Source organism: Nematolebias whitei, chromosome 11, assembly GCF_014905685.2.
Source record: "Nematolebias whitei isolate Nwh7 chromosome 11, NemWhi1, whole genome shotgun sequence".
Classification (NCBI taxonomy): domain Eukaryota; kingdom Metazoa; phylum Chordata; class Actinopteri; order Cyprinodontiformes; family Rivulidae; genus Nematolebias; species Nematolebias whitei.
The window spans coordinates 35,408,106-35,430,204 of NC_056508.1; the positions used below are offsets into that span (position 1 = coordinate 35,408,106).

Consider the following 22,099-nt stretch of genomic DNA (forward strand, 5'->3'; position numbering starts at 1 on the left):
GTTGGGTGGTATTTTCTTCAAGAGCTTAAAATAAGTGGGGAATAATTAAGGTACTAAACATGCAGGTTTATTTTAAAACCACGACTGAATTGTGTTGATTGTTGTTTTTATTGGTTTAAATAAAACAAGTCAATTTACCATTCATACTGTTCTCTGTAGAACCAGATTTTATGTAATTTCTGTACATTAATGATTGATTAAAGAAGTATGTTTATGTCAAAGTCTGAACAGAGTGATAATTACAGTATATCACTGGTGTTTCACTCCTTTGATTAGTCTCATATAAGCACACGGTTAGAATGGAGAAGCATTGAGTGTGTTTTCTGCCCATGCAGCACCAAAAGGCTCACAGGCAAGGTTAGAAACCAGCTGGTGGAAATAATGGAATATTTAGCTGCTAAACAGCTGGAAATTTCCCCAAGGAGAAGGTGAGAAGCTGAAAGCAGAGAGAAGATTGGACTCAGATTCATCAAATGAACAAGAGAGAAGGAAGAATTGGATAATTAAGTTCCTTTATTTCTGATGTATGTGTAAATATGAAAATGCTTGCAATCAGATTTAAAAATGTAATAATGCATCTTAATTTTAACTGTTTATCAAACTAAATCAATATTGGCAGATTTATTTTAGGTTAATATTTAACAAATAATGCATTACATTGTATCTCAGTTATTATTTTTAGTCCTACAACTACGTCAAAATACTTTGATTAGATGGATAATACTTATTTCTTGAACTTTTTCTTTACTTGCTGTTTTTACTGTTTGCATGCTGCTACCAAAAACAACGATGGTTGCCTTTTTAATAATTTTTTGTCCAATTGTTTTTGCTATGATTCAACAAAAGAGTTTGACCACATTTGTTGCTGCAAAATTTACATAAATATCTTAAACTATTACTTTGTACTTTAGTCCTTCACTTATCCCGATGTAAAATGTAAAAATTTGGCTGCCTAGTTTCAAGATTTTAAGAACAGAGAAAATTTACTTCTTTTTTTTTTCTAGTCTGAAATCAAATACAAAGTATTTCACTACCAAAGTTTGATTGAGGGGCAGCACGGTGGATCAGTTGGTAGAGCTGCCACCTCTCAGCGAGAAGGTCGCTTGATCAAATCCTGAATGGAGGCCTTTCTGGGAATTTGCATGTTCTTTCCATGCATGTGTGGTTTCCTCCGGGTACTCCAGTTTCCTCTCACAGACCCAAAACATGCATGTTAGACTGATTGGTCACTCTAAATTGTCCCTAGGTGTGAGTGAGAGAGTGAATGGTTCACAAAAGTTCATGCCCAATAATCCAGGTATAAATCCAACAATGTTCCGTCAGGTCATCGGGACGGTTTCTCTTTTTTTTTTTTAGGTGTTTTGCCCTTCATCCAAAGGACTTATTCAGTCCGAGTAGCCACAAACAAACTGGAGTCCCACAAGCACCAACTCCCATAGTGGAAAAAAACAATTTGCTGATGATAAAATGGTTTCTGGGGCCCACCCTCTCCCCCATCAACTCCTCTAAGGCAACCATGCCAAAATGGTTCAAAACAGCAAAGTTCATGCTCAATAATCCAGGGTAAAAATCCAACAATGTTCAGTCAGGTCATCTGGATGGTTTCTCTCCTCTTTTTTTTTTGCTGAGACATTTTGTCCTTCGTCCAAAGGACTTCACCAGTGTCAATGGTTGTTTGTCTCTGTGTCCCTGTGATGGACTGGAGACTAGTCCAGGGTGTCCCCTGCCTTTCACACAGTGATAGCTGGACATGGTCACCAGTGACCCTGATGAATGGATGTATGGATGGAAGTTCATAAACATGTCACAGTTCTTTTGGTTTTTGCTTGTCACATTCAGACATCTGCATGGAAAACATAAATTTATCAAGGACGTTCTGCCACTGCTTTCTGTCTACGCCTGTGTTAATTCTACATTTGACATATTTTGGGGAAATTGAAATTCCAAGAACTGTGTGCAGGATAAAGTAGATGCATGCAGTTTTGATGTAGTGTGCAGAGTTTCTGCATCATGTTTTGCTTGTAAAGAAACATCTCTGTGCATCACACCAGAGCAGCTCCTGCTTTTTATGGCCTGTTGAAATCAATACGCCACAAAGCACTCCTCACATTGCTTATCAGTAATGATGATGGTGATGATGCATATAATAAAAAACATTGTTATTGAACAAACAATTTTATTCTCTCTCAAACTATTATTACCTGCTTTTATTGTGCAGTTTTTATTTCTCTTAACCTCTCTGCTGCTCTTCACGTCTGCATCAGTCCCGTTGTTGTTATCTGCCCTCTTCTTTTTAAATCAACTCTTTCTCCAGCTCTGTCTTCTTTACATTAACTCTGTCTCTTCTTCGTTTCATCTCGCTTTTTTCACTCCTCTCTCAGTTGCTTTCACCTCCTTCGCTCTATTTCTCTCTTTCCCCTTTGCTGTTTTGATAGTGATGCAGTTATCAGGCTGTCAATTCTAATCTTGTCTTGCCAGTGCAGTGCTGTCCATTCAGAATTACTGCTACCCCCCTCCTTCATCTCCTACACCCCATATCTCCCTCTCTTCACTTACCATTCCTTCCATCTCTTTCTCTCTCAGACAACAGAAACGCTGATGGGATGAGCAAGCGAAGGCTGACACTGTAGTTCAAATTTTTTTTTTTTTGCTAAATTAGAAACCTGTGGACAAACTATATAGAGACCTTTCTGCTCTGTAGAGTGTTTTGGTCTTACCTGGCAACAGACAGACGCTGTTTATTTGTTGAGCTACAGTGCAGATTATTTAAAAAAAATTATATTTTTAACACATTTTTATGAGTCTACGTTGTAGCTGGCCAGCGAGTACAATTATTTAAGTAGCTTATTTGTTTTAACGTATCCAGTGAAGTGTAAATATTATATAGATGACTGAGAAATGTGGTTTAAAATGGGGAGATTGGGGATTTTGGCAGAAATGTTTTCAAGACTTTAACCAAGAAGACGAACTGTATACATGTGAACACTTTGCATTTGGGACTGGTCGATGTCTGGCTCACAATTTGGTTGGGTTTATAAAACAAAACTACTTGGTTAGAGTGAGTAAAATATAATTTTTTATTTTTAAAAATCTATTTTGATTATATTAGATTAGATTATGCTTTATTGTCTCTTCATTAAAACAATACAACAAAATACAATTGACACCATTCTGATTGCAGCACCATCATCCATTCTTTAAAGAAATCTTAAGCTCATAAAATATCCTAATTTACATTGTTCAAATCTAAGTTTTTCACTGTTGTGCTGTTGGGCCAATGTTGCTTTAGTTGTGTATGGGGTCACGAAGACAATTTGGTCATGGAACATAATTTTTCTCACACTGGACAATGACTTTGTTTCTCTCTCCTTGACCTATAGGACTTAGTAGAACCTGGCTGGATCACGGCAAATTTAAAAAACCTTCTTCTGTGTGAAGGCAATCATGACGTTGCTTTTAGCACGTGCCGCTCCTGCACCTTGCCATGCTCTATACTCTCACACTCAAGACTGCTTCAGGATACAGGATCTAGAGGACACCCCATGCTTAAACAATGCTAATGCTACATATATCGTGTCTAAATGTTTTCAAGCCATAGTCATGGTCACAGTTATTTTAGTATATATATATATATATATATATATATATATCTTACTTGTACTACTGTACTGTTCGCCGTATAAGTCACACCTTTTTGCATAAATTTGCATGCCCTGTGACTTATAATGCGAATTGACATATTTATGTTTTTCCCCATATTTATAACCCAATTTTTGGCTGAGATCTGACGATTTCATTCATTCTGACATGGAAAATATTAAACACTACCATTTTTAGCCGCTAGAGGGCCCTCAAATAATATGGCAAGCCAAGTGTCTCATTAATAGGTAAAAGTTACTATTAATGAGACGCTTGGCTTGCCAAAGAGGCCACCTTCGTCTCGCCCCGGAACTCCTGGAGCAAACTTCATATCAGCTGCATTTCACTGCGCCGTTCAGGCGAAATGCAGCTGATTGGACCATTAAAGTGCTTTTATTAAGGAAAAGTTCAACTGAGACACACCTTTACTATAGTGTCGAGCAAACAAATAATTGTTTTTAAGTGGTTAGCTTGTTAAATTTTGAAGAAATCCACAGCGAGTCCTCCCTCTGTGCGCTCCTGGAGCTGCTAATCGATTTTTAAGATGCAGCTGATTTGACCATCATAGTGCATTTATTAAGGAAAAGTTCAACTGAGATGCACTTTTGCTATAATTCCGAGCAAACAAATAATTGGTTTTAAGTCCTCCCGTGCACGCTCCCGGGGGGCTGCCATTAGGCAGATTTGGCACAACACCGGCCCACATTTCCAGGTGGTCAGTGGTGAGGCATAACAAATTGTGATGCATCAGCGGTGACACACAATAGATGCGAGTAATACGGCAAAATGACATATTAATGTTTTTTCCACTTTATTAGACATTTTTGGACTGATGCGACTTACTGTATACAGTGGTGCGACGTGTACGGCAGATAGTACAGTACTATCCTTACTACGTGTTTTTTCACTTATCGCGGGTCGGCTGAGAACGGAAGCCCCCGCGATAAACGAGGGACTACTGTACTGTATTATAATGAGCCTTTTAAAACATTTTATCAACCAGGTTCTTTCCAGATTGACTGGAATTTCATGCCTGTCTTTCATATGCTGGAGCTCACAAACACAGTAACGGTGGAAGAAACACATTTTAAAAATGAAAGATATGCTCCTTCCTCTCCTGGTTGATTGCATTCTGCTTTGAGCTCTTGTATGTCATTACTTTTCCCTCCGTATGAATACATGTGAAATTTCCTGGAGATGATTTAGCCTTCTTTCTTTGTTCATTCTTCTTCTGTCATTTCATTAGCTTCGTCATCAGTTTATTCTATTTTCACTTCAAAGGCTCAGTCGAACAGATGTTGTTTCAAACGCCTGTCTTCTGCCTCATTGCTTAAAAGTGAGGGGTGATTATTTTTTAATGAAACCACACATTTTTACACACCCTCTTGCACACAAACACACCAAATGAACATTACCTGAAATCTGTGAAAAGACAAGCAGTGCTTTTTGCATAACCCAGAAAGAAAACATTCATTAATTTCTGCACACCTCAAAAGCAATTTAGAAGTTTTTCTGTAGTTGCTAAATGTGCTCCTGGACCTTGAATTTAGATTAGTTCATTTCATGCAGTGGAATACAGTTTGGTAAATGCTTTACCATACACATGCACTTTTTACAGTAGCTCCTTTTGTTGTTTTCCATTTGACAGTGTAAGAGGAAAACATGTAGTTTAATCTTGAATGTCTAGTTCTTGTTTGATGCAGACAGATGTTTTCTATGATTTTCTTCTCTCTGCTGAGCTTTAATGCTGGATTTGTTAATAACAGAAAGAAACTCTTAAATATATTTACATTTTCTGAGCTTTTACATGATGAAATAATCAGGGACTTCATGTAAATGGTGTCTTTTATAAGAACAAAATAATAAAATTAACAAAAGGCAGTTTGGACCTTTAACTTTGTCATTAACCTTGAAAAAAAATGGAGTCAAATAAAAATAGTGACATAAACATAGACTACAATGTCTGTATAAGTTCAGCAGGTCATTCCATTTTTTAAAATATGAATTGAATATGATGAAAACACATCACATTTTTTTCTGCCTTTGTGGCACCAAGTAAATCAGGTTAACTCGTGTTCTGCTGACACTAAGAACGAGATCAAGGCGTCACTTTGTTTTCTTCTCACTGATTCTCTCTCTTTGTCCTGTGCTTGACATGTTCTCTCCAGAGCAAAGAAGCCAATTTCCATAAAGAGTCACAACCAGAATCAGGTGACCTGGATTTGACTCCCAGTCAAAGCCCCACCTGAAAATGGAAATGTATTCATGTGTATTGGATTGAGTACTTCACACAGAATTACGCAGTCAGAAAAAGCACCGGAGATTGCAACGTAATGTTACTGGAAAAACTCAGAGTACACATAATAAAAATGATGTATTTAATTTGTTTTTCATTAAAAACCACTTAAGAAAATATCAAATCATCATAAAATGAGACTTGGAGGCCCCTTTCCAATCCAAGTTAATTAGATTTGTCTCAAAGACAGCTGCTTTAACCTCAAAGTGAATTTAACTACCGGTAACTTTGATCTTCTTAGCCTTTGCTCTGACATTTAAGTTGAAATGTGTTTGCCAATGTTTATGTGGGTTTTTACAATTTTTGGGAGGTTTCCAATAGAAATATCCTGGCACTGCAGTTTCAGCCCATAGACCAAAAACATGCACGTTACGTTAATTGGTAACTCTAAAATTTAGGCCAAGGTCTCAAAACCTTTATAATTTTCACTGCTCAAAACTCTATGTGACAATTCAAAACTGTATGTAACAAATGTTTGTAACAAAACAGAAAAGTTTGCTTTTGTAATGTCAAAGCATCAATGCAATTTAATTTGATCAGCAGTTCCTTTGCTTCACCTTGTTTCTGTTTCTGTTATTCCTGCCTTCAGATAAGCAGCGAGAAACGACCCTCTGCAGAAATGATGAAGCCCAAACCCAAACCTCAAAAGAAGAAAAAGAAGAAGGACCCCAATGAGCCACAGAAGCCTGTGTCGGCATATGCGCTCTTCTTCAGAGACACCCAAGCAGCCATCAAGGGCCAAAATCCCAATGCCACTTTTGGGGACGTCTCCAAGATTGTGGCTTCCATGTGGGACAGTCTTGGAGAGGAACAGAAACAGGTAGAAAACCAGCAAAACAGTAGTATGAGTTATTTTGCAGCTTCTCACTTCACAACCAGAATAAAGTATTATTATTATTATTATTTTGTGCAGTGTGTTCTGACCTAAACTTTAAACATTTTAATTCAATTCTGTTCAGTTTATCAATATAGCACCAAGTCACAACAGAAGTCATTTCAGGACACTGAACAGAAAAATTCACATAAATTAAAAAGCCCATTAGTAAAAGTTATATATCTAAGGAAGCAGCAGACTGTGCTGAATCTTCACCGTTACCATCTCCCATTAAGCAAGCACAATGGCAACAGTGGAAAGGAAAAACTCCCTTTTAACAGAAAGAAAGCTCCAGCAGAACCAGGCTCAGGACGAGCGGCCATCTGCTTTGACCTGTTGGGTTTGAGAGGGCAGGAAGGGGAAACAGGCAAACACAGAATGGCAGGTCCAGGTGTACTTTCTATTGGAAGAAAGTCAAAAAGACATTTTAAGGATAGAAATGATTACAAATACAGGAAGAGTAGAGTAAGGAAAGACAGCAGCAGAGTGTAAAGATGTGGTCAGTTGGTCCTGCAGCAGTCTGTCTATAGCAGTGTAACTAAGGGATAGCTCAGGAAACCCAAGCCAACCCCAACTATAGTATTTATTTTTTAAAAAGAGGTTTTATATGTGCATGAATTTGCTGTTGTGCAGCCATTCTGAAATGTTGAGATTCATAAAAGCATGCTTATTGCTAATGGAAAATTGTGCCATGTGGGCTTTGAGTAGAACCTTATATATGATCAAAATAGTACAGGTTATGGCTGCAAAATTTAGTCAGGTCACCTGGCATCAAAATTTTTTTATAATTTGTTTCACTGATCAGAAAAAGGGTAACCAGATGTTCTACACTTTAAGTTGTAGTTAACATGTTTTCATCATATTAAGATGACACATCTGTGCTACAATAGTGCTGATGTCTTTGTAATACATCAGTGTTTAGACTCTGCTTGTATTTGTGGATCTGTGAGGAGCAGAGTTTCAGAACATCATAAAGATTGTTTGTACGAAAGATTAAAAAACAAATCAAAGCTATAAACATATGGAGGAGTCCATATAAAATGTAATATTTATGTGATTTGTTACATGAGCTCTTGTAGAATTGTATTACGGGACTTTAAAATGTGTTGGAAACAAACTGGCATTTGTGAAAACCAAAAATTTGGCACTCATGTAGGCATTTTTAAACATTTTACTTTTTTATCTGTTGACCATTTTGTTACACTTTTTTTTTCCATTTTAAGAATATTGTTCCTTATTTGACATAAATATGAGCACACACAAACATGTTGGCCCCTCCACTGGATGGCATGGGTGGGTGCTTCTGCAGCCTTTTGTTGTCATTATCTTTTGTGTAATTACCAGAACATTGCTGTGAGTTACAGCTCACCTTAATGAGCTCTTCTCTTTCTAAAGATAATCCATCCGTTTATCCCCACTCCCCCGGCTCTCATTAAAATGATTTTCTTTCTAAATTTAATTCAACCAAAGGGAGGGAGAGACCGAGTGGGGGAGTATTCTGTGCAACAATAAAACAGTCTGAGACTAACAAAGTAGGACGTTTTACAAGCAAGCAACGGTCAATGTGGGAAAAACATAAATGTGTCTTGGGAGATTTCAGTAGACAGTGAGCGCTGGGTAAATATGCGTATAAGCCATGTGCTAATACACCCCTGCAAAAGCAAACAATCGTTTTTGAAATTAAGCACAATATTAACTACTGCTCTGCATCCTAACAATGACAACGCACGTGTATCTTCTACCTTATCAGCACTGCAATGCCCATCAAAACTAAAAACTTATGGTATTAAAAAAGTGAATGCTCTGGACCCAGGCCTTCCACAGCTGATGCCTTCCTACCATGCATCTTCATTTGCCCTCTGACAAGTTGGGATGTGTGAACTTCTCCTTTCTTTTTATTTATATTTCTCACCTGCTATTTTGATCCTGCCTAGAATACACAATTAGGGATTCCCGTCCACTTCTTTCTCATCCTTGCTTTTAGCTGAAGGGCGTCTTGGCTGTACAGGAGTAACAGTTTATTATTTTTGTTGCAACAGTATTTAATGTCATCCTTCTCTGTAGTGATAAATCAAAAATGCTAATAATGACACAGGTGTACAGTAAAAGGTCATGGTGTTGTGTTTCATGGGTGTTTCAGCCCGCTTAACTGGTTTCCAGTTATATAAATGTATTGTTTTGGAATCAAGGTGGTCAATCAAGGTGGTTATACTGTTATTGCCCGCAACCATAGGCGAATAAAAGAGCAATAACGTTTTTGCTTGTGTATGTGTGTATGTGTGTGTGGTATTGACATTTTAAGAAAATAAGCATCTACAACTGATTTAACTTTTGGAGTTGATACAATTCAGTGGCTTTTACTCAATCAGTTTTATGAATATTCTGCCTATTTTTGGTGTTCTGGTTGTTGACAGGCATTCACAACTCAAACTCCAAGCGCAACAGATCATGTCGGACTACTTGATATTGCAAAATAGCATGAGTTGCTCACAATGTTAGCTGTAACTCTTATTTCTCAACATAAGTTAATTTTCGTTCAAAACTCTGGCATGAAAGACAGCCAATTAGCTGAATTACTTCAATGAATGTTAAGCATTTACCATATTTTTTGGCATAATTGCATCAGTCAAAAAAGCATCTTGAAGAGGAAAACAAAACATATATGTCATTTTGGCATATAAGTTGCATTTATTATGCGTCACCGCTGACCTGTCACATTTATTATGCGTTTATTTAATTATCAAAACAGCTTCATTTTGCCTGGGCAGCACGGTGTCATCCATCCATCACGGCCGGAGTCACAAGCTCTCCAGCGTTCTTCCGCCTGCATCAGCTGAGTGAAGTGAGCATGCACGGAAGGACTCACTGTTGCAGTTCTTAGAAATTTAAAGCATCTGTCAAAAATTGCATTATGTATATAGAAAAAAATTTATATAAGTCGCTTTGGTATACAAGTTGCAGGACTGAAAAATCTTATGCAAAAAACCTGTGACTTATACGCCGGAAAATACGGTAAATGTGCTATGCTCTTGCATAATGAACAGGATTATTATCCATTGGGCAAATTTGTATAAACACTTTCTATGAATGTGTCTTATTTATCAAATAAACTCATACTTTAAAGTGTAAGAACATTAAACCTACATTCCTACTATAAAACCTTGTAGTTCCTTGAAAGCACCACCGTTGGTATACAAATATTTATTCATCCCTGCAATAATACTAAAGACAAGTACAAGCAAAACTCATACAAAAAGATGGGACTCTAATATGCCAAGTGACAACAACCATTTTGGTTTAGCATGGATGTCGGTACACTGAAAATGTTATTGTGCTGCTGAAGAGGGCACAAGAAGCAAAAAAGTTCCAGTTCATTTCTTTAGGTGGATTGGAAAGGAAATGATGTGTTGCTACAATAGAGGGAGACACATTGAGATGAGGGAGTATTAGTGTCATGATGAGGAAATAGAGGTGTTCTGTACCATTGGCTCTGATGGAAAGGGAACTATTACGGACATGTTTGTGTGCAGCATGTGCCTTGGTGAACTAAGAAAGCTTGTGTGGGAGCGTGTGTGTGTATTGAGACCAGTGTGTCTGCACATTTGTGACCATGTCAACCTCCTCTCTCATCTGAAGTCCCTTGTTTTGATTGTTGTTGTTTTTCTTCACAGGCATACAAGAGGAAAACCGAGGCAGCCAAGAAAGAGTACCTAAAAGCATTGGCCGCGTACCGAGCCAGTCTGGTTTCCAAGGTAACGCTCATGACACACAGACCCTGGATAACAGTGATGATGGATTGGATGGAAAATCATTGCTAATGGGATGGGGTGGGGTGGGGTGGGGGTATTCTCCCTTGGATGAGACTGTGGTGGGTATTGAAGAGGGGTTTTTTTTTTTTTGGGGGGGGGGGGTGGGGCTTTTTATGCAAAAAGAGAAGAATATATTTGGAGCAATACCTGATTTCCATAGAATGCAAATGGGGTTTGCCAATTGTAACACATGATGTTACAGTATCTGGTTGGGGGATGGGGTCACCCATTGAGAGCAATTGTGTATAGAAAATAATTGTTCTTTCATGTGCCTTGAAAGGAATAGAGCAGATCTTTTGATTTGGGGTTCTGTGGAAATGTGATGAACAATTAATACCTCTTTGAATGACCTTAGTTTGAAAAAATAATAATCAGTTCTGACCAAACTACCAAACTGATGAAGGCTTAAGGCTAGTCTAAGCAGGGTTGGACTAAAGTAGATAATTTCCATTTTAATACAGTTTAAAGTTTCATAAAGGTTGCAAATTGTATTTTTAAAATCTTCACATGACAGCCAGTTCTACAGTACATTGTCATTCCAGTAGAAAACATTATATTCCTGCTGAATATGTCCTGAATGCATTTGTGCTAGCTGCTACTGCTATTTGCACATAAAAAAACAATGAATAAAGTCAATGTTAAATAGATAAGTATGCATTTTCTGTGAAAATACAAAGTGGTTGCTGATGGTTTGACTCTACAAAATGCATTGAAGAAACTGGAAAATAATTTTAACAAAAAAATAAAAATAATAAAAAGCTAAAATATACAAGCAACCAAAAAAAATCTAATGAACAAAACTGTAGCTAAAAGCTAAAATTTGCTGAACTGCAGCTGAAGGATAAAGCCATTAAAACAGCACCAGTAGTTAAAAGCTAAACCCATTAAAACATTAGCTTAGGCTAAAATTAGCACAATAGTAGCTAAAAGCTAGATTATGAAAACAGTGACTTAAAGCTAAAATGAGCTAAATAGTACCGCAAAGATAAAATTGACAAAAAACACATAAAAGATTAAATAAGCTAAAATAAAATAAAAAATGCATTAATTTTAATTAAAACTAAAAAAATTCAACTTTTTTCATATTTTATAACTTTAAAAGGTTAGCAACGTTAATATCTGAATGGTTAAAATACAATATGACAAAAATATGTTGATGTGGTCAGATGCCAAAAATGTAAAAAAAAAAAATTAACTACATTATTATTAGACTTTTATTTATACAGGTTAGTTCCCATTGAGCCTCAGACTCGTTTACAAGAGAGACCTGTTACATACAACATACAGGCAGATGAGAAAAAGAGAACACGAGGGTGGAAGAAGCAAAAAAAAAAGCATGTTTCACACCATGCCCTGGCCGGGAAACAGTATAAAAGATGCAACAAAAAAAAAGACCTCGCAACATACCTGTAAAGCTGCAACATACAATGACATCATAATACATTTATGCATAGAGGTCGACAAAGGCGGTGGGTTGTCCATAAACACTCCAGAAAGTTCCAAAGTTCAGATAAACGGTCAAACAGTAGCTTTTTATTCACATAGTAATCACCTAAAGCAAAACTAACAATATTGTACAAGTTTATAAAATATTGTTCATGTGAACCAATTAGAAATGTTGAGCTTGTTTTTTATTAAACAGCAACAATTTACTTTGGTCTTGTCTGCACGTCAATTAGCTGTTGGGTCATCAGTCCAGTCAGAATCTCCTTTAATAAAAATGTTTAAAGAACCATCTGCAGCAGATAAGATATTCAAAGTTCATTACCTTTTCACAGAATCCCGCTAAAGATCTGAACTATCTCTTTAGGTGAATTTATTAAATGTAGTGAGTAAAAAACAAAAATCGTGAACTCATCTTTTGTCGTGCATTATTATTGATTTCCTTCGTTCACCATCTAGGGAATACATCACAAAACAACGTAGGAAATCATTGGATTGCTTCTGTTTCTAACTTTGACACTTTGCTGCTAATTCAGATATATGACGTACTTTGTAGCCAGTGAATGATGGTGTCTGGTGTTCACCAGCACTGTAGCACTAGGGATAAAAAAAGCAAGGAAGAAGGCAGAGGATTGCATTGTTTAGTGCCGACTTGTATTAACAGCACGCAACATAGTGTTGGGAAGATTCCTTTTGTCATTCCATTTGTTCTGCAGGCAAACAGTCTCATTTCTCTGCCTAAGGTCCTGCATATTTGTATGTGTGCATGTATGTAAGTGTGTGCCTGCAAGGCTGTGTGTGCTCCTCTCCCTTTCCCATCTATCTGTCAAGGTGTCTATTGATCATTACCTCGGCCCTAGCTCTATTCATACAAATGGGCTCCATTACCTTCTAATCAACACTGATGGCTGGAGATGAGCAATCTGACAGCTCATCACAGAGGCCTGGGGAGGACGGGGGTGGGAGTGAGGTGTGGGGTGTTGCACCTGCTCACTGTCCTGAAAACATAAAGGTCAAGGCTGCAGGATTTTGAAGACTTTTGTGTTTTCCTATGAAGTAATGCAGCTGATTTCAATCTTTAACTTGTTTCTCCATCTGCCAGTCTCTCTATGTGAACATGTACTAAATTCTTACTGAACTCTGTCTGGACATAAAGAGCCTAAAGGTGCAAACAGTACTGGAGCAGGATGATCACTGCATGTTTCATTCTACTTTTATTCCTTTGTTGGACTCATTGTAATTATTGATCATCATTTTACTCACCACCATGCTCAGTAAACATTTAGTAGGAAAAAATGTCAATAATTTCCTCAGTCTAGAAATACTATAAAAGCAGATTGATTAACAACTTTTTTGTGTTAAATAACACCAACCTCCTCTAATGTGTTGTCAATAAATATTCTAGAAAAGTTAGGACATGCCTTGTTTTTGTCAGTTTTCTAATCTAAGTATTAGTAAGAACAAAAATTGTATCTAAGCACACACCAATAAAACCACCTGAATTTACTCTACCTGAATAACTAACTCATCCAAGCATCACAGAACACAAGTCAAAGTTTAACACTCATGGAAGAATGCACACCACCTGCCACCTTTTATCCTAGTTTTAAACTAAGATCATGCTTTGATGAGAAGTAACAGAGTAAAAGCCATTTTGAATTGATGTGAATCCAAAACATCAGTTTTAATTGTGCATCCAGTAATAACTCAGTTTCATTAAAATGGTTCATAGGAGCTTTTGCTAACAAACAGGAATCGTGCCAAGCATTAGTCAAAGCTTTGCACAAAGCTCCGCAGGCAATGTGTGGTGCTTGGAGTATGTGATGGGGATGATGCTCAACTACTACCACATCAAATTTTAGCTCAATATCTGAAAAGTTGACGGAGTTACAGCCATTATTGTTTCTTTAGGTAAGCTGGCTGTAGCCATCTTGAACTGGGATGACTCTACAAGTTAATCCATTTTAAATGAAAATAACTTTCTGAAAGTTTCATTAAAGTTTGTCCTGTAGTGCATGAGATTTTTTTGCTAGCAGACAGACAGAGTTGACTCCAATAGTTAAAGACAAACTTTAAAGATATAAAACAAACATTTTGAGACAACTTTCAACTATTTTTACATCAAATTACTTTTTCTAATTTTCATTAAAATCCATTCATTGGTTCATGGGATAGCTCAACAAGAAAACCAAACAAACAAATAAGCAAACAAACACAGAGGTTGGGACTTCAGCACTTCTGGTTTTGTTTAATTGGTTTTGCGTCAGGGAGCTTTAGGTGCTGGATGAATGTTTTCAACTGAATCTTTGTGGTGAGATAAGTGTTATCAAGACTGTGAAGGCGTCTGATGTTGCAAAAGTTGTTTCTATGGATAACTGACCAACCTGTGATTCAGACTTGTGCCATTTATATTTGTCTTAGCTATGTGAAGCTAAGTTTAAAGCATATTTTGTGTAAAAAAAATCCAATAAGCCATTTAAAGCTGTGTATTACAGTAGTCCCTCGCTACTTTGTGGTTCATTTTTTGCTGACTCACTCTAACGCGGTTTTTCAAATTAAGATTGGACATGACACACAAATGGCTAATTAATGGATGAGATGCATGATCGGCATGGAATTTTTATTTAAAATAAATTACAGTAGTCCCTTGTTTATCGTGGGGGATCTGTACCCTGAAGCTCTGCGATAAGTGAAAAACCGCCAAGTAGGAATAGTAATACAAGTAGTAAATAGTAGTTTATTTTAGTATGTATGTATATATATATATATATATGTATGTATGTATGTATGTATGTATGTATGTATGTATGTATGTATGTATGTATGTATGTATGTATGTATGTATGTATGTATGTATGTATGTATATATATATATATATATATATATATATATATATGTATGTATGTATGTATGTATGTATATATGTATATATGTGTGTGTGTAAAGGCATTTAAAACCCTTCCCAACACTCGCAATATTCTAAGCAATGCTTCTAAACTCTAAAGCATTAAAAGAGCACAGCATGTCATGATTTTAGCTCCCTGCCTCCTCCGCTCTTTGCCATCTGCAAGCACTCTTGGCCACGCCCACTTCTCTACTCTGCATGGAGAATAGCTGAACAGCTGCATCAATAAGTTCATCCTGCAGTATGGGCTGCACAAAGGTGCAGGAGGAAGCGTTTTCTACAGCTCTGGGCTGCACAAATGTGCAGCAGGTGCTAAATAATTTCAAATAATTTATTTTAAATAAAAATTCTATGTCGATCGTGCATCTCATCCATTAATTAGCCAATTGCGTGTCATGTCCAATCTTATTTTGAAAAGCTGCGATAGAGCGAGTCCGCAATAAATGAACCGCGAAGTAGCGAGGGACTACTGTATTTTAAAGTATTTAGCACCTGCTGTACTGTGTGCAGCTGACGTGCAGGGAGAAGCTCCCTCCTGCAATGTGTGGTATCTTTGCTCTGCAGCAGAGAAGTGGGCATGGCGAGAGCACTGACAGGTGGCAGAGAGCAGCAGGAGGCAGAGAGCTGATTTCATGACATGTGCTCTTTTAGAGCATTTAGACTTTAGAAACATTATATACTAAAAAAAACTACTACTTACTACTTGTACTACTATTCCTACTGTGTGGTTTTTCACTTATCGTGGGGCTTCAGGGTACGGATCCCCACAATAAACAAGGGACTACTGTAATGAACTCTTTTGCAATCATTTTTAGTGTATGATACACAGCAAATATGTGGAACCAAGGTTTCTTGCAAAAGTTGTATAAGAAAATAATATATCTTGGAAATTTTGTTTTTGTAAAATAATAGAATTTAAAACATTTTTTGTCTAATAAATAAGCAACAAACTGCCATCATGATTACAGTTTACCTCTTTAATGTGTTCATATTTAAACTTTTCTCTTAGTAAAATAATGTATTTTTTTATCCACAGTCATACAGTGACTCTGAACCAAAAAGTGCCCAGCAGACCAGCCAGCCCTCCCACTTGCTGCCCCCCAAACAGCCCCTGTACAGTGTGCCCCCCCAGCCTTCTTCACCTTACCTGGGCCCACCGGGCTCTTTCCCTCTTTCGGAGCTCCAGAGCTATGGCGGGCCGCCCCGCCACACCCTGGCCTCAACCCTTGGCCAGTCCCAGATGCTCCCACCCAGCATGAGTGCCTCTCCCCCAGCACCCTTCCAGATCAGCCCGCCTCTGCACCCGCACGCTCAGCTCTCTCTGCACCAGAGCTCCCTGCTCAACCAGCCAATCCGCATGCAGCAGCCGCAGCCAATTATCTCACACCAAATGGGGCTCCAGGCATCTCTGAATTCCCCTCCTCTCAGCCAACAGGTTGGTGGAAAAAATTACGAATTACAGAAAGAGATTACATTTTTTACATGTATTGAAATTGTGATAAAAATATAACAATCACCTGTAATTACTTGACAATAGTCTGACATAAACATTTATGTTACCTAAAAGCAACAGTAGCATGCCATGATCCAGTTTTACTGATGTAAATCACTCATTTAACACAAAATGTTGCTCATATAGTGATAAAAATGTTTAGTTTTTATTTCCTCTATTACTAAAATTTCTAATCCAGCAGCAGGGTTTCATGTCAGAATAAAGTGTGATTTTTTTTAGAGTGATTTTAACCAAGCAAAAAGGGCAAATACAGAGAGAAAAGCTGCTATTTTCCTCTCTCGGAGCCACTGATACAGAGCGCTGACATCGTTTGACCTCATGTCGAATCACAGCTCAGCACACCACGATAGCTGACCATTTCAAAGCAAAGCTTGGATGATATACTCTTTTTCTTCTGTCCTCCCAACTGCAGGGATTCTCCCATCTTCAGGCTGATTACCAGAACAGCGTCGGGGGCTCGCAGTCTCCAGGGGCACCCAATCCAGTGCACGGACAGAACCCCGACTGGGAAGGTGAATACTGCAACAGGGACTGTGGACCCAACCACTGCAGGTAAACTCAAAACTCACCATAAACGCCCCCTTTTTTTAATTGAAAAAATAAAATGTCCTGACCCTTTTTAGTGCAGCTCAGGATGTTAGGTTGTTGAGAATGCTGAGTAGTTGTGTCACAGTTAATCGTTTCCAAGCGAGTTACTCCAAAGCACTTCTCTTCACACTTGGAGACTCAGACAGTATTAATCATAAAGAGCAATTTACCTGCTAAAGCAATGTATCTCTTGAAAATGAAATGAGTAATGCAGCACAAGAACAAAGCTATTACAATGCTGGGAATAAAAGTGTTGACATCCAATTAAGTTTTGGTGTTTCACTCTTTATTCATCACCTTACTGGATATTATTAAAGGTATTCAGACGAGCGCCAGACGGATGTTTGGTCTCCCACCTGAAATTCTGCTTAGAGAGGCAGCTGAGCAAGAAGTTATGTGTCTCCTGGATTTGAAGCTGATTCATCTGTATGCCAAATGGGATCATGCCTGGGTCAAATCGTGTTTGACGCTCTGAAGATGATTGAGTCTTTGCTTTAAACCTTCACTCTGGGTGTCAGATCGTCTTAGTTTGGACTTTTGGAAGGTGCTGGATTATTTCCAGTTTGTCACTAAAGATAAATGCAGTAAGGGAAAATAAATAAATAAAAATGACTTCAAAATCTGACATTTTAAATACCAACTGATCTGCAAAAGTTGAACTCGTGTTTATTGATCTTGGTTGCTTGTTGACAGCTTTTATGCTTGTTTTGCTTAAACCAGGTTTTTAGTGGAAATGATTTCCCTTGTGAAATATACTGTAAAATGGAGGATTTTTTAGCGATATTATTAATTTATTTGCATGTAAAATGTTAAATATTAATAAAGTTCTTGTGTTTTTCCTGTTTTTTTTTTTTTTTCAGCAGCGGAATGGGAGCTCGGGACAAGCCTCTCTACCTCACTTGAAGTTAAATGACCTCCACATGTCAAACTCCAGAAAGCTTTCTAACATAACAACAGCTTCATCGATGTATCCACTTTCACACCGTTTTGTTTTCTATCCTTTATTCTTTTTTTATGGATTTTGAAAATCCCAAAGACTGCTACAGTAACTTCACCTTTTTGCCAAGCACTTAAATTGGCCACAAGCCCGAGGCACTTCCTTTGCATTCTTTTTTCCTTTCCTCCTCGTCAGTGAACAGTTTTCTGAGCTGGTAGTGAGCTTTAAGCTCATGCCAACATACTGGAAGTATAAGGACCAAAATGTCCTCTCAAATTATTTCTTATTTTTTAAAGAAGATTTCTTTCCTTTTCACTTCATGACTCTTTGCCATGAACTGCCCTTATTAGGGAGATGAAATGCTCAAAGCATAAGGGTTTAAGTAGGGAAATCAACAGAAAATCACCTGATCAGTGGTGGACAGGCTTCAGGACGGTCTAAAATACCCTGACTGAGTGAAACATTTTCATAAAGGTGTAGTCGCAGACACGTAAAACATTTGTAAATCATCTTTTCTCTTAGTAAAGGACTCCCTCAATTCCTTTATCACTGAGTGATTGTAAATATCACCAAAATGAATCCCTCTTATGTGTGTATTAAGCTGCAGTCCCTTGCTTTTTTAATATCCTTTTTGTTTGGTTTTGTGACTTCTGTGCAGACAGATTCAGTGAGGGAATACACACACTAAAACTCATGGTGAAACTGTGTTCTTGTATCTTGGAGTCTGGGGGAAACACAAAAGACTGCTTTTATTTCCTCCTGAGCTGGCAGAGCTCTGATGGACGGGTCACCCTCTTTACACAGCCTCAGGGCATGGCTGAACTGTGGGGGGGTCAATGATTAGAACCGCCCCTTTTTTGCTCCTCCTACTTTTGGTCAATAAGGACCACCTCCCTACCTTTGACCCCACCCTCCATCTCTTAGTCTCACGTCACTTGTACAGGAGAATTAAAAAAATTGCTAAATGTGAAATGTTATTAAAGAAAAAAAAACATAACAGTGGATTTTAAGGTTTTTTGACTAGTTTTATTAGGTGTTTTAGAATTGTGTTGAACTCCATCTTTATCTTTTTTTGTGGAAATAAAATTACCTTTATGTTTAGATTTTCTTTTCACTGTGGCAGGATTTGCATTTCATAAGAAAAGTCATTGGGGTAAATATTTTAATTTTGTGTATAAACCTGCCAAATGTACTCCTTTGATTTGTAGAAACCAGTGACGAGAAAACTCGTTTTGTTCTGTTGCATATTATAGTTTACAATTTGGTCTTTCTATTTAATTTGATTGCAGGTTTCAAATCTATTTATAAATGATATGAAGTAAACATTTTGGCTTTTTTCATCAGGGTTCATTATTATTATTATTATTATTATTAATATTATTATTATTATTATTGATCCAACAACAATATTTTTAGGATAATAAATATTTTCAGAGATTGTTGTTGGTGCATTTCTCACATATGTGTACCTGCATTAGATTCATTTTTTGTGTCACAAATCCCTCTTTTTGTTTTCTTTTGTCTGTAATAAAATGTTTAAAGTGGAAAAAATGTTATGTCTCCTCCTGTTTCCATCACCTAACGTTATTACATCCTCAAAATATTCATTAGTTTAACGATGAGCGGCGCATGGTAGCTCACAAACATAGCTTTGCCCCCACTCCAGCCCCACCCTGCATGATTCTGAGGTTAATTAGGAGGATCATCTTTGATGTTGCAGAACTTAATGTAACAGCGCTCACATGGCTCATTAGTTGAAGTGTTTAAATGCACTTTGACCTTTTCACAAGCCCCCGTCCCAATCCAGACTAGATCAATATAGTTTATCAAGCAACATATTTCTGCCCTCTCGTCGTGTTTTATTTTATTTTATTTTTTTTCGGTTAAAGGTATATGTGATGATGAAACTCTTGAGTCGCTGATGCAGTGCAGAGCTTTTCAGAAAACTACCCTGGAAAGAAGACGAAGAGAAAAAAAGCAACTGGCTTTTTATATTTGAATTTCACAGTTGGATTAAAGGTAGAATAGAAATGGAATCTATCATCCCTCCCCCTCATATCACCCCCAACACACACACACACACACACGTTTGTCTTTCTATCTTTACGGAGACTTTGCATTGACTTCCATTCATTTCTATAGCCTAACCCTGACCTTACCCTAAACCTAACCATTACCAGTGCAAATCTAACCCTAACCCATCCTCAATTCACACCTCAGTCCTAAACCTAAGCCCTAATTCACCAACAGCACTTCTTCTTATGGGTCTCGGGCTTTGGGCTCCATAAGGAGCGGTTGGTCCTCACAATGCAGTTATGTGTTGGAAAATGGGCCTTACAATGTAACAATGCAAAGGCACACACACACACACACACACACACACAATGGACCCTGGTAATGCACTGCCCCCTGGAGTCGATTTGTGAGAATGCTCAGGAGGAGTTTTATTTGTAATAAAAGTGTCCTGCTTACATAATAAAGAAAAATCATACTTGGGCTAAAAAAGGCTGAAAATTCTCATGAGACTACAGCTTAATATATATATTTTAAAATTATTTCATATGTAAAATAGATTTAAAGCCTAAATTACTTATTTACTTAACCTTAAATACATAAACTGCTTCAAACAAAATAAAAAAACATTTCTTCCTGTGTTTTATCATTTCAGCATAGAAAGTTGTTTTTAGAGCATTAATAAACGAGTGGATAACTTTACTGTGTTGCAGCGCTGCATTTGTGTGCCTCTATCGCCATCTGCTGGTGACATATAATACTCAAAATGAGTTTGGTTTATCAAATTATTTACCTTTTATGTCGTTTTATGTAGTTTAAGTTTTGAATCTGTTCCTGTGCGTATGTGATAGGAAAGCGGTTTACTAGTGCTGCCTAATTTCCTTTGTAAAAAATAAACCTGCTGCCAAATCTGGTAAATATACAATGGAACATCCCCAAAAATGCACCTAACCATACTTCTGTGTATAATCATGTTACAATAATGCATCCTGTCAAAATATACTTGTCTCATATAATATTATTGTTCGTTATTAAGGCCTTGCCTGGCCAATCTCCCATCACTAATATTGTGTCCTGCAGCTTTGATTCGTCTTCCATCAGCAGCCATCAGAGGCTTTCATTTCCTCCTCAAACAGATATGATCTCCCCCAACAGTCCAGGTTTCTGTGGCATCATTGTCCGACAGCCAACAAACAACTCAAGACAAACAAGAAAGGAGATGAGCTTTTCATACACATCACTACCCAAACACTCGATGGCTCAGGAGATAAAAGCTGCTAGACTGCGTTTGGAGAAAATTGGCCTTGTGATATCCTCATTTGGATCAAAGCTATCTTGTGTTTTTGGATTGCTTGTTCTGTTTGAAACTGTTATCTGCAGGGTGGCAGCGTCGGGCCTTTTGTTAACCGAGACTAATATGTTTGGGCTCTGCATTTGTTCAGTAGTTATGTAATATTTTATTTAATCTTCTCTGGTGTTAGTCTGTTTCACAAAATACAAACAATCAAACTTTGAAGAAAATACTTTTTTATTGTTACATGTACCTGCCATGGTCACTGAGATACAACAGTTATTAGATATTCTGTTTGGGGAATAAAATACAAGTCTTTTGTTTTTGTCACATTTCACCTGGAAAAATCTTTTTTTCTTGATTTATTCATACATACACTTATAGTCTGTACTTACACAGATACAGTATTTGTGCACAATGAGACCTGCAATAAGCATTTGTCTTTATTTGAGTCTGTGTTTAAGATAAACGCTGTTTCCTATTTATTCAGATTTACTACAATCAGTAAACATACATCTGTCCTCAATAATTGTGCTGTTTATTGGTGTGCTTATGTCTCATCAGAAGGAATTCATCACAAAATCTCAGAAAATTAAAGTTGTTTCCCAGTTTTATTTATGTATTTATTTATTTATAAAGCTAGGTTAGGTGCTTTAGTGGCAATTCATCGATTAAAAAGGTGCTTTCTCGTAAGTTTACGTCAAAGGTGCTTTAAAAGTTTAAAAATATGTATTTAATCTTTTGTAACAAGATAAATGTTGCTACAAGAGTAAATAATAAAGATTGAAGT

The 22,099-nt window shown here is 37.3% G+C and overlaps 1 protein-coding gene across 1 annotated transcript in view; it reads left to right on the forward strand.

Moving 5' to 3' along the window:
* The window catches only part of LOC119417668 (TOX high mobility group box family member 2), a 107,273-nt gene extending 87,726 nt beyond the window's left edge, over positions 1 to 19,547 (forward strand). Inside the window, exons 4-8 of the mRNA XM_037684926.1 lie at positions 6,525 to 6,755; positions 10,481 to 10,561; positions 16,004 to 16,402; positions 16,893 to 17,032; positions 17,929 to 19,547. Of these exons, the coding sequence (XP_037540854.1) occupies positions 6,525 to 6,755; positions 10,481 to 10,561; positions 16,004 to 16,402; positions 16,893 to 17,032; positions 17,929 to 17,971 (894 nt within the window). The 3' untranslated portion in view covers positions 17,972 to 19,547. The remainder of the gene's footprint in view (positions 1 to 6,524; positions 6,756 to 10,480; positions 10,562 to 16,003; positions 16,403 to 16,892; positions 17,033 to 17,928) is intronic.
* The last annotated feature ends 2,552 nt before the right edge of the window (positions 19,548 to 22,099 follow it).